This window comes from Perognathus longimembris, chromosome 6, assembly GCF_023159225.1.
Source record: "Perognathus longimembris pacificus isolate PPM17 chromosome 6, ASM2315922v1, whole genome shotgun sequence".
Lineage (NCBI taxonomy): Eukaryota > Metazoa > Chordata > Mammalia > Rodentia > Heteromyidae > Perognathus > Perognathus longimembris.
Window position 1 is genome coordinate 74,296,488 of NC_063166.1, and position 13,095 is coordinate 74,309,582.

General features: G+C 40.4%; 1 protein-coding gene across 1 annotated transcript in view; it reads right to left on the minus strand.

The window, feature by feature from the left end:
- Window positions 1-13,095, minus strand: part of Ptprt (protein tyrosine phosphatase receptor type T) — a 688,872-nt gene that overhangs the window by 97,885 nt on the left and 577,892 nt on the right. The window contains exon 16 of the mRNA XM_048349408.1: window positions 12,566-12,714. Coding sequence (XP_048205365.1) covers window positions 12,566-12,714 — 149 coding nt within the window. The remainder of the gene's footprint in view (window positions 1-12,565; window positions 12,715-13,095) is intronic.

The following is a 13,095-nucleotide window of genomic DNA, read 5'->3' on the forward strand; positions in this document are numbered from 1 at the left end:
GTAGCCTGGGCTGGGCAAGTATCTGTATTATTAGTAAAGCATCACAATGACACTGAGTGAGGAGGTAAACCTCAGCTGATGGCTCCATTTCAAAGGAGAATGACAGGAAAGAACGAGAAGGTTTACAGAAAGAATGCCCAGGGACTGGATTTGCAAGTGGATGAATTTGACAGAGCACAGCTGGTTGAAGACTCACCACTCAAGTCCCGGCTTTAGGGGCGACTGTGCTAGTTTGGAAGGACTCTCTTACTTCCTGAGCCTCTGTCACATCTGTAGATCAGAGGGAATTTCATCTAACCTAGATCAAAGACCCTGAAGATGAAAAGGGGTTTTCACCTTGGAAAAACTGAACTATCCCAATGAGACATTATCTGAATAAAGGCACTCATTTCAAAATCAAACATGTTTAACTACTTCTAGCCATCAAACTCTCAAAATATGGACTGATCAAAAAATGTATAGAGCAAGCAGGGCGATCTAATCAATACTCTACACCAGTCCTTTACTTCAAAGAGCTGGCCTTACCTATTAGGTTGTAGGGATTGTAAATTCCATAAGCAGGTGTGTTGGTGTGTGTGTGTGTGTGTGTGTGTGTGTGTGTGTGTGTGTAATGCACCATTACTGTGTGCTGAGTCACTAGGATTTGGTGGCAGAAGTAAGAAAGAGGCTAAGAACCAGGCAGCATCTGACTGGTAAAGGAACATACTTTGATTCCTTTCTCTGGTTGCAGCCAATTCCAGATGCTAAAGACAGGACAGCTGTGTTTAGCATCAGCTGTATCAAGCTCCCCAAATACTTCTTTTAATTTTGAGCATTTAGAATTTCTGTGTCTGAGTCTTATCTATTTATTTATCCATCACAAAGAGTTCTCTCTTCGATGCCAAACACTGATATATACAGAGAACACTGAACATCATAAACCCCTTTCACAAGCAAGCATGAAAACACCCAGAAAACAGAAATGATAATGCAATGAACCATTAGGGTTTGCCAATCTTTGCCCTTTCCTTTTTTTGTCTTCTATTTTCTCAATTTTTATTTGGGGTAGTACCAGGGCTTTAACTTAGCGTCTTGCCCTCTCACTTGGCCGTTTGCTGATGGATGGTGCTCTACCATTTGAGCCAGGCCTCAAGTCTACCATTTTGCTGGTTAATTATAGAATCTTACAGACTTTTCTTCTTGGGCTGGCTTTGAGTGCTGAATCTCAGATTTAGCATCTTGCTCGGTTAAGATTATTTCTTCAATCTTGGTGACAGTCAATCCTCTAGGTCTTTCATTGACTTTCTAAAGTATATAAAGTTTTGTTAGAAAATTCTGCTTGGAATACTGTGATTTTTAATTACAATCCAGGATGAATTGACAACAGTGTGTTGTCTAGTTTATGTATTAACTCCTTCACCTACTGAGTGCCACCCCAGAGTTGAGATGAATTGCCAGAAGTTTCTATACATGAATGATATTTCCATACCCCCTTTCATAGTCCTCTATTTTAACATTGTATTCTCAGCCCTGAGTGCTTTTTATAGGCACGCCTCTATATAAGTCTTGGTTCAAAGTTCTTACTTACTCATTCACTTGTTGGATGGCCCTAGACCATGTGTTTCACCGCTGTGTTCCACAGTTTCTCTAATTATGGCAGTGTCTTATAGATAATATATAGCCAATGTTTGTGGGATTTTTGTTGTTGTTATTTGTTTGTTTCCTATCAGACTCCTTTGCTGAGCTCCAGGACTCCCTGACACCTCTACAGTGACTCAAACCCAAGGGCTGAAACATGAACTCCTCTCCTGCTTCAAATCTGGTCTCCTCATGAGCTTCCCATCCTAGCATCTTCACCACCCCTGCTGGACTGAGTAGAAGCAGGAAAGAGGAGCTTTAAGACTAAGGCCTGGGGGGGGGGGTGCTTCCATGGATAGAGTTGAGGAAGAAAATGAGGAGCCCTTGAAAGAATAATGAAAAGGATAAGGCAGGAGAGAAAAGTAAAAAATAATGGAGGTATCTAGGCTTTGGCGGCTCACGCCTACAATCCTAGTCATTTAGGAGGCTGAGATCTGAGAATCAAGGTTTGAAGCTTACCTCCAACTCACCACCAAAGAAATGGAGGTGTGGCTTAAGTGGTAGAGCTCACACTGAGTAAAAAAGCCATGGGGAAGCCCTGAAGCTCCAATAATGGTATCATCCCCACTCTCACCTCCCACCCCTCCTCAAATGGGGAGTACACAAGTCAAACCTTAAAAGGAGAGGCTGTGGTATGTCAGCCACGGAAACCTTAGATCAAACCTGGGCTTGCTTTCTTCATAACTCTTTGACCTTGTGCAAGCTTCTTCAAGTGTCTGATCTCCTGTTTCTTTAACCCATGTCACAGAATTATTGAGAATATTAAATGAAATGAGGCATGGAAAGTACTTTGTCCAGTAATTACTCACAATTTGTGAGCTAGAAGTATTATCTGTGGTTTTATAAAACTTACCAAGGCTATAGCTTTGAGCTAAGGGAAAGGGAAAAAAATTGGTCTCCAAGCTTGGTTTATTCTGCTACCTAGCAACTACATATTTACATTTCCAGCATCTCTTCTTTATCCCTGATTACTTTAACAAGCACTTTTCTAAGTGCCCTGTTATGATTCAGGACCACCTGTGAAGTGCAGAGAATAATTCTATTTTCTTCTTAAGATGTAGTGGCCTCGCATAAATTGTCAAAGGCAACCTGGGTTTTGTAGCTTCACGGAGATCCCTTTGAAACAGTTTGAAGGATTGGCTGGGCGAGCTCACAATGAAAGTGAAGATCTGAAGCAAATTAAACCTTCTCCCTACTTCTCAGCAAAAGACAGGTGAAATCTACACCAATTCCAGAGAACTGGAAGCTAGGTTTCAAGGAGACCTGGGGATTCCTAACCCTGGAATCCTTTTAATTTTCAAATAGATGAACTTTTTTTTGAAAGTGTGTTAAGTTGGCCACAAGCCTGAGACTCTTTTTCTAGCAGGATCCAGTTACCATTTCAATCTCATTTTTGGCCATGTGATATCATAAGACTCCAGACCCACTTCTCTGAGACTTCAATGCCCTTATATGCCATTGCCCTAGGATCAGCCCTCCCTACCATTCTCTCTACATCAGAATATATCTCCTTACACGGTATTCACTTAAAATGACTTGCTGAGCTTCGATCAGCATTCCTAGGATGCTATCCATGTATTTTCCCTGCCACTTATCACATTTATTGAAGTAATCTAATTAAAGGTCTCCTGATGAAAGATAGTCATATCCTTGAAGGCAGAGACTGTGCTGTGGTTATCTTTACCATTTCTTATAATATATCCTACAGCATCAGCCTCTAATGAACATTTAAAGCAACACCTTGGCTACTGCCCTAATGAGGAGATGAAAAGTGAAATTCAACTTAAGAAGGTCTACCTGTGAAGAAACAAGACACAAGGTCTGCAGAAAGTTCTAGAAGATAGCCACAATTTACAACCTCTACAGTATTTCACTCCTTTGAAGTAGGCCATGGAATAAGAGCTGGAATGGATAGAAGCCCAAATTTATCTTTGGTTCTGTCAGTGATTCAATGAATGATCTAGTGAAAACTCATTGGGACTCAATTCTCCATCTTTAAGAAGGGGAAGTTGTTTGGACCTGATGATATAGAAGGTACTTGTAAATTTTTATCTTATTTATATCATATCAACATCCATTAGCATTTATATCATATCTATAACAACTGTTAGATCTCTTTTTGAGTCTAATGCTTCTCCATGAATTTTGTCATAATTTAACTCCTTGATGTTGGTGATAAACCATTTGTCTGCTTTCTCAAGGCTACCTGCATTTCCATTTTGTACTTCCAAAAGAGCCAATCATTCTCATCCACCTCCAGCTCGTCAGGAATTTAATAAGTGTGGCCTTTATCTGCCACTCAAGTAGCTGATTGCAAAATATTCAATAATCTCTGTAAAATATTCAATAAAACTGGAGGTGGCAAGCTTGTAACATTCAATTCTTCTCCTAGATTCAATTTAATCCTGGAGCAAACTGAAAAAATAATTGTTCTTGCAAACAGATTTTTTTGTACTTTTTTTTTTTTTTTGCATTCCTCTGCAAGAGCTCCTTGAGCTCTTTCTCGTTGGGTGACTCATCACCAATTTTCCTTGTAAATTTCCACTCCTTCAATCCTGACTCAGACTGTCCACTGTTCAGACAAAAGGCGAGGAAAATCCCAGGGGTGGCTGTAGGAGGAAAGGCTTATAGGGGACCCTCATTTCTACTGACAGGCTTTAACAGCCTTCTGGCCCAGCATTCCTTTTAGTACTGCCCATTCAGAGCATACAACCTGGGATTATAGTTCTCTCTCTCTCTCTTTCTCTCTCTCTCTCTTTCACGCTCTCTCTCCTCTCTCTCTCCTTCTCTTTCATGCTCTCTCTCCCCCCCCCTCTCTCTCTCTGTCTGGAGTCCCTGAAACTCTTATAAGCATCAGAGACAATTTAGCAGATGAAGAACAAGGACTTTGACTTTGCATTGATCTGGTAACTTTTTTTTTAACATAAGCATGCATTTGAATCATCTGGAAATCTTGTTAAAAGCAATTCCTGAGCCCTCGCCCCCTTGAGGTTCACTAGATCTAAGGTAGGCCCAAGAATTTTCTTCTAGGGAGATCCCAGGTAATGCTAGGTTACTAATTTGGAGACCAGACTCAGAGAACCATTGCTTTGAATAAATGACTTAATGTCTACTGAAAGGCAGCAAAGAGGACTGGTCTTGGCTTTGGGTTTGGAGAAGACAGACAAACCTAGATCTGAACTCCAGCTTTCCCTTCTAAAAGCTATGAAGCCTTAGGCAAATTCTTAACCCTCAGGTTCCTCATCTTTAAGTCACCAGGAATAATGACAATGTTGATTTGCTCTTCTCAACATACCAATGGTATAAGGATGCCTGTGAAACCTTCAGAACCAAAGTAGACAAATAAGTGATGTAAACACTGTCTAGTGAGGACCTGAAAAGGGTCGTCAACCAAGGTAGCAATTCTCACCATCACACATCATTGAGTTGACTGTTTCCATAGAGAAGCAAAAGACAAATTTCTTCTTCAAAGCTCCTCCTCCCAGAATTTCCACCCCTCTAGCCAATCCCCACTACTATTTTAAAAAAAATTCTTCCTCTGTCTTCCTTGTGTGAATTGCTTTAGCTATCCAACAGGGTCCTTCAATAATCGGACATTTTGCCAGCACAATGAAGATGCTCTTTGTGAGACTCTGCTACCCAAGCAGAGTGGTGAGCTCTCTGTGAACAGGAGCCATTCCTTATCTATTACATTTTGCCATGTGCTTCCTTCCTAGTGAACTATCTTGTCAGGGTACTGAGCTTGGACATTTCTTGACCTGCCCCAAAGAAACCCTTTATGAAGTTTGTGTTCTTAGAGATGGGAGGGTGGACTTAGGGTTTCAAGGCCTGCTCTCCTTGCCAGCAGTAAATGATTGCTAAGATTACAGTGTGCTGCCTACTAAATATACATGGGCCACAGAATCAGGGGTGGGGTTCTGGGGCTTTGTGTACAGATGCCTGTATAAAGCAGCACAGTGAAGATGCTCTGTGCTAGACTATGTTACCCCAGAAGAGTTGTGAGCTCTCTGTGAACAAGAGTCATTTCCTATCTACCTCTTCTGATTATCTACCCACTATGAATGATGAGGATAGGACTGCTGGTCTACAGTTTTCACATTCCTTAATGGCTTCTAGTGGGAGGATTCTCAGAGACATGTCTGTGATAGCATTCCATGAACCGGTGCCTCCTGCAGCCGGTTAGATAAATACCAAAGTAATAGGAGAAGCTCTGTTCTCCCAGTCAGCAAGGTACCTTTGCCTTGGTATCTTTCCTTCTTCATCCAGCTTCCAAAGTTTAGAGGTGAGACAAACATGCCCAGTTTTGAAAGGAGAACATCTGTTTCGGACCCTAGGATTTGTTATTCTTCATATGACTTTAGAAAGATGTTTTAATAACTGAGGGCATGAAGCAACTCAACTGGTCAAATGGGTTTGGTAATAAACACATTGGATTTGCACAAGCTTGCTATGAGGATGGACTGAGATATCCCACACAGAGCCCAGGACCTTGTGAAAATGATATTGGCTCCATGGAAGTGCTCTGCTCCAGGTCTCTGCACTAGATGCATCCTATCTGGCAGAAAAATCAGCCGATCTAGTCATAAAGTTGGAAGACATTTCTGGGTGCTGGTGGCACATACCTGTAACCTTAGCTACTCAGGAGGCTGAGATTGAGAATCACAGTCCAAGCCATCCTGTGAAGACATGTCTGTGAGACTCTTACCTTTCGTTAGCCAGCAAAAAACCAGAAGTGGAACTGTGACTCAAATGGTAAGATCTCTAGCCTTGAGTGAGAAAGCTAAGGGAGTTCAAGCCCCAATAGCAGCACCAAAAAATAAAAAATAAATGGAGGTCTCCTTCTCTCTCCTTTTATCACCGCTACCAGTGACCTCATCCAGGGAGCCTGGTGAATTCCAGGCTGCCAATGGCTTCTAGTCTCATAGCTACTGTCTCCACTGCCAATCGGTTGGCTTGTTACTTCAGTTCTCAGAAATACAGTTTCCTCATTTTAAGTATGGGAATGACATCTAATTTATAGGGTTCCCAAGCAGCCCAAGAGAGGAATTTAAATAAAGTACAAAGTAAGTATTCAACAAAGTGATCCCCTTCTTTGAGCCTCTGATTCTAGGAAACTCAGATCCACACAAGAATTTAAGTTATCTTATACATAGATAAACAGATATGTAGATCCAATTACAATATAATTCCATTTTAATGTATCATTATCTTGACCTTATCATTTTCATTTGCTTTTCCCTGATCCTTGTGTGTATTTTTTTACTGTTATTTTATGGAAATAGCTCTTATTTGTTATTTACTTAAATTTTCCTGGGCTTTGGGTATTTTTTCCCATTATTTTTATTGTAGGTGCTCTTACTTGTTTCCCTAAATTCTTTGTAAAACTAGAGTCATGGATTCTAGCTGATGTCAGACAAAGTTAACCCTTATTATGACTTGTACAATGACTTGTACAATCTGGGCACTGGGGGTCTCTCTGAATCTCATTTTGCTCATCTGTTTGTGGGGTAGTAATGAACCTACAAGCTGCTTCATGACACAGGAATAGAGATTAATCACTTAAGTATTGTACAGAAGAACACTGTAAACCAGGAAAAACCTATAAGTAGATGAAACACTTATTACCTTGTGAGACAAGACCCCTATTATTCATTAGTGTAATTTTTATACCTGTCCTTAAATGGTATCAAGAACTCAGAGCATGGGGCTGGGGATATAGCCTAGTGGCAAGAGTGCCTGCCTCGGATACACGAGGCCCTAGGTTCGATTCCCCAGCACCACATATATATAGAAAACGGCCAGAAGCGGCACTGTGGCTCAAGTGGCAGAGTGCTAGCCTTGAGCGGGAAGAAGCCAGGGACAGTGCTCAGGCCCTGAGTCCAAGGCCCAGGACTGGCCAAAAAAAAAATTAAAAAAAAAAAAAAAAGAACTCAGAGCATAAAGCCAGACATGTAGAAAGCTGGGGGAAGATGGCTATTGAAGTCCATCTCCAGACTCTCTCCTCATACCTATATCTTGACTTAGCAGGACACTTAATAGCCCAGTGTCAGATTGTTGTTGGACATGAATTAGTTTTGTCTCTTTGACACGGGAAGATTCGATCAGATAGAAGCATAAAAATAAAGACAGAGTTAACTAAAGGTGGCCAGCGAACAAATCAGTCTGTCAAATGCAATCTGCGAAGGGTAGACTGCTAAGAGTTCTTGTCATAGGGATTCAACAGGGATTTGTTTTGAAGCGTTTTGTTTGGGACTGCAAATGAACCAGGGGAACATGACTCATGAGCACAAAAGATAAAGATGACATAAGCACGATACATAAGGAGTTCACCAGAAGAGAGACCCATAATACGATCCCGTGAGCAAAAGATCATAGGAAAGAAAAACAAAACAAAAACCAACGAGTAGACAGGGCAGGAAGATCAAAATCAGACTACTTAACACAAGCTAGCATTTATTGAAATGGAAAAACAGTGCACGTTGTTTGTCCTTGAAGTGCGACACACTCTGCTGTTTTGGACAATCCCAAAGCACCCCATAGCGAAGCCCATATCTGACAGAGCCCTGCCATCCCACTTGAGTCCCAGGGGTCACAATTCCTATACGACGCTAGGAAGCATGACTGAATAGATGCTGCTGAATGTAGCAGGCACTTAGATTACCCCAGGAAATAAACCTACACAGGAACAGACAGAATTTGAATTAAGCTAGGGCCTACCTGTTCAATAATGAAATAATTGCTTAAGGCACATTCTGTAATCTTTCCTGATGTAACAACTGTTCATGTGCCCTCCCTCTCTCAAGGCTGCTTTCAAATTTGCACATAATCTCTGGGCCTCTTAAAGATACCAATTCAGAAGCCAGACAGTCACTTCCCTAATGTCACAAAAATAGATTCAATTTTACATACATCAGGGTGATTTTAGAAGCAATTTCTACATCTCCAGTGTAAGCATTACTTACATCTTTTTTCCCCCCTCTCAAATCTCATCCCAGAAGTTCCACAGGGCATTTTAAAAGGTACGTGATACATTTTAGGATGTTCAAAAAAAAATCCCCAGAGTGTGTTTTTAGCTGCAGCCTGAAGACACCAGATGCATAGAAAGGGTGTTAAAATATCCAGTGAGTCAAACAAATTCAAAATTTCATAATAATTGAGTATAATAAGTCAACTGAAATTTATTTTTTGTCTTTTAAAAAATCAACATCACTAAAATGGATGTATATACACACAGACACATGTGTGTGTACATCTGTGTGTATGCATTTGTTTGTATGTATATATAAACATAACACACACACAATCATTTGGAAAGACTGTCCCTTTAAAACATCTAATTAGATTCCATTGCATATTCATTTTCTCCCTTTCTGGCTAGTGAATCTGTCTCACTCTTGAGCATTTTGATCTCAAAGGTCTTAAGTGCTGGTTCATGGTGAATGATATTTCCTTTGAAAACTAAGAAATCCAAATTGTTCTCATGTGTGATCAGAAGGCTTGAGACCAACCTACAATTTTAGGGTCACCATGAATGCCATGCAGCGTTGACCATAATCTTTGGTGTCCAGGATTTTCCTCAGGCACTTTTACAAAAGGAAGAAAAAAGTACATATAAGGATGGCCTGGACAGTAAACACTTGGCCTGCAAAGGCCCTTCTTAAACAGCATTTCCAATCAGCTAGACTCCCGAATGAATTTCTCAGTCCCTGGGCCCAAAGCAGGAGAGTTCATGACATCTTTACCCTCAGGTCAGCAAACTCAGGATAGTCTTTTCTTCAAGGACTAACAGGCCCATTTTCTTGCCAGCCACTCTTTGCTTCTGGTCCCCCGCCCCTTTCTGGGTCCCTGGGGAATATTTGAACATCAGATTCACCTGGATTACTAATAGGAAAAGGACTGGTTGCATTGTTAAGCAATTTACATATTTTTATTCAAGAAGGAAAAGTCAAATATTTGCTTATAAAATAACCCACAGACTTTGGACTTTGTCTTTAGAAGCCATTACCCATCCTTAAGAAATACTCAACCTGAGCCTTATCAGTAATGGGCACAGTAATATTGTGTTATTTACACAAAGAGAAATATACAATCTTACCTATGTAGTATTTCTACCAAAACATTTAACTGGATCATGATGGAAAATTCAGCTAGGTTTGCATTGTAGACTATTCTGTGAGACAGCCTCCCCGGAGTTTGAAAAAAAAAAAAAAAAACTAAGAAAAGAGCCAGAATCCTGAAAGAAAAAGTAAAGTCAGGAGGTCTCTTCCATGTGAAAGGAGATAACCAGACAGAAGTAAATAACAGTATGAGTATCTTGGACTGGATCCTGAATTTTAACAAACAAATAAGCTAAAAAGAGACTAGGACATTTCACGGACAAAGAATGAATGAACTATACACTGATATATTAGCTAACAAAGGATCTTGGTATTATATTGAAGAATGTCCTAACTCATAGAAAATGCACACTGAAGCCTCTGGGAGTGGATTACCATGACATCTATAATTCATCCATAAATGCTTCAGAAAATGGACACCCATGAGGGAAATATAGGTATTTATTTTGCAACAATCTCAACATTTTTGTAAGTTTAATCTGATCTCATTCCAAACAAAGCATATCATCATCTGAAAATAGCCATTGCTTACTGTAACTGGGGTGCCTACAAGAACCATTTGAATGAGTTTACATACTCCATAGCACTCACTGACTTATTTCTCATCTTAAAGAAGATGTCAGCTCAGCAGATATTGCAAGTACCCAGATGTGTGCATTTTGAAAACCACCCCAATGTGGATTCTACACACTATATGGGCTTAGGTAGGAGCCCATGGGAGACTGAGGTACTCTGCTATCCTGAATGATCAAGATGGGCTGTGTGGCTCTGGGAAGCTGAGCTAAACACACTCACCCTTGGATAGCTTACCTATAAAATAATGAACAACAGTGAGACCGTGTACATTATAGCAGGTGGCAAATAACACTTTCTTTTTCTTCATCTTCTCCTAGACTCACATCATTTCAAATGGATCACATCTAAAGTGGTTTTGACACAGGACGTTCTTTTCCATTATGAAATCTGTGTATGATCATATATCCATTTAGACTTCTTGTAGGAGGCTGGAGAATCTAGCTTATTAAATACAAGAAAGAACTGGCTTATAGAGCTGGTTGAAAGATTAAAAAAAAACAAAGGCCAGTTCTTTTCAGATGGCTCACCAGATTAGCCTTACAATGGATCAGTTTTACAGTTCTTTTTCAGATGAGAGGTAACTATAGCATATTAACCACTTAAATTGACTCAGGATTCTGTATTAACTCTACATGAGGTCTCAGATAGCTATGACCAAATGCCACTTAGAACTGGCCAAGACTGGAGAAACACAACTTCCAGTCTGGCTACGTAAATTCATCAGCCATGGGTCTTTGGAGAGAAGTTGTTTCTTCAAGCTACAGTTTCCTAAGCAGTCAGAGTAAAGGCAATCACAATCCATGACTCATCTGCCTTACTTGCTAAATGTGAACAAGTTTTGAAAGTCCTCAATTTATTTTTCTCCTCTAGGGTATAGTCCTCTTCCTCCTTCCCTTCCTTTTTAAACTATTTTTATTTTAAATCTATTTCTATTTAGGTTCGAAAGCAGATACAATGTGTGGCTCCCATTTCCTCCTTTTAAAAAATACAGATACTTAAAATAACCACCCCATTAAAAAGTGGGCTAAGACTTCGAGAGACTTGTCTGAAGAGGAAATACAAATGGCCAAGAGATAGGTGAAGAAATGCTCAACATATTTATAAAAGAAATGCACATCAAAACAACACTGAGATTCCACTTTACACCAGTTAGAATGGCCATTATCAAGGAATTTAATAACAACAGATGCTGGTGGGGATGTGGCCAAAAGGGAACTACACTGTTGGGGGGGAGTGCAAACTTGTCCAACTACTCTGGAAAGCAGTATGGTGGTTCCTTAAAAGATTAAACATAGACCTCCCCTATGATCCAGCAATCCCACTCCTGGGCATTTACCCAAATGACCACAAACAAGGCCATACTAAAGCTACCACCATAATCATGTTCATTGCAGCATTATTTACCATAGCTAAGATATGGAACTGACCCAGATGCCCCTCTGTTTATTAATGCATCAAGATAATGTGGTATATATATACACAATGGAGTTCTATGTTTCCATCAGAAAGAATGACATCGCCCCATTCCTAAGAAAATGGAAAGACCTGGAAAAATTGTATTAAGTGAAGTAAGCCAGACCCAAAGAATAGTAGGTTGCATAATTTCCCTCATTTTTAACTAGAACTAGAACATGTCTATGATATTCTTAACAGGGGATCTCAATAACTTTATGCTTAGTGCATAGGACCATATATAATGAAGTGTAACAAGATGAACTCCAGATATGAAAACAAGAGGTTCTTATTGTATCTTGTATGTGGTCTTTTCTTTTTCCTTCCTCTTAGTTTTCTGTATCTCGTGTCTTGTACAGAGCATTAATCGATATGTGAAAGGGAAAGGGAATCACAGAAACAGCAGGACAAAGGATGAACCAATGCAACATTGATATTCACTTGAAACTGTGTTGGATATGAACCTTACAACTTTGGAGGAGGAGAAAAGGGAGGGATAAGCAGGAGAAAATGAGGAATGGGGTAACAATGATTAAAAACAAATGTACTCATTATCTTACTCCCCCCTCCCCCCGCTCATCATCTTCTCAATAAAAATAAAAAGACAGATTCTTAAATAATTTTTTTCACCCCTGATGGGCTGCCCTACGCTTTGCCAGGAAGAATCACCATCCTGATCATCTCAGGAAAGCCTCCTGATGCTATGACTCACAGCCCTTGACCACCATGAAGTGTCCACAGCAGAAGTACAGGAGCCAAAGCTGGACCACAGATATACCTTGCTCTTATTTGGCTCAACTTACTGAATCCATTAACGTCCTGAGAACTAGAGGAGAAGCCTTCGTCATTGCGGTTGGCACTGAGCTTGGTGTTGGGTTTGTCAGCTGAGGCCACAGGTCCCATCTCCCTCTGGGCTCCACTCTGTGTCTCCTTCTGTTTCTTGGCCAGCTTCCTTTGGGACATGTGCAAGGGAAAAATCACAGTTAGATGGTGCCAGTTACACGAGAGCATTGGGAAGATAGGTTGCTTTGCTTTCCTCTTCTACTTCTCATGCTCAACCTGCAACACTTACTCATTGTGCAGAGCTAGCATCAAGATGACCCTCCAATGTCAAGGTGGGGTATTCATACATCAGTCCTCCTGAAATCGCTCAGGGTTTCCTTTTACCAGGAAGTAAGAAACTCATACTGCTTCATTCCCTCAAATGGGTATGTGCTATGCTTGAGTTTAATATGGTGAAATCAATGATGTTTCCCACACTCTGTTTTCAAATAGAGGCTGAACTTTTTCCTCAAGCTTCTCTCTGAAAAGGACTAAAAGCAGAGCCCAGCCT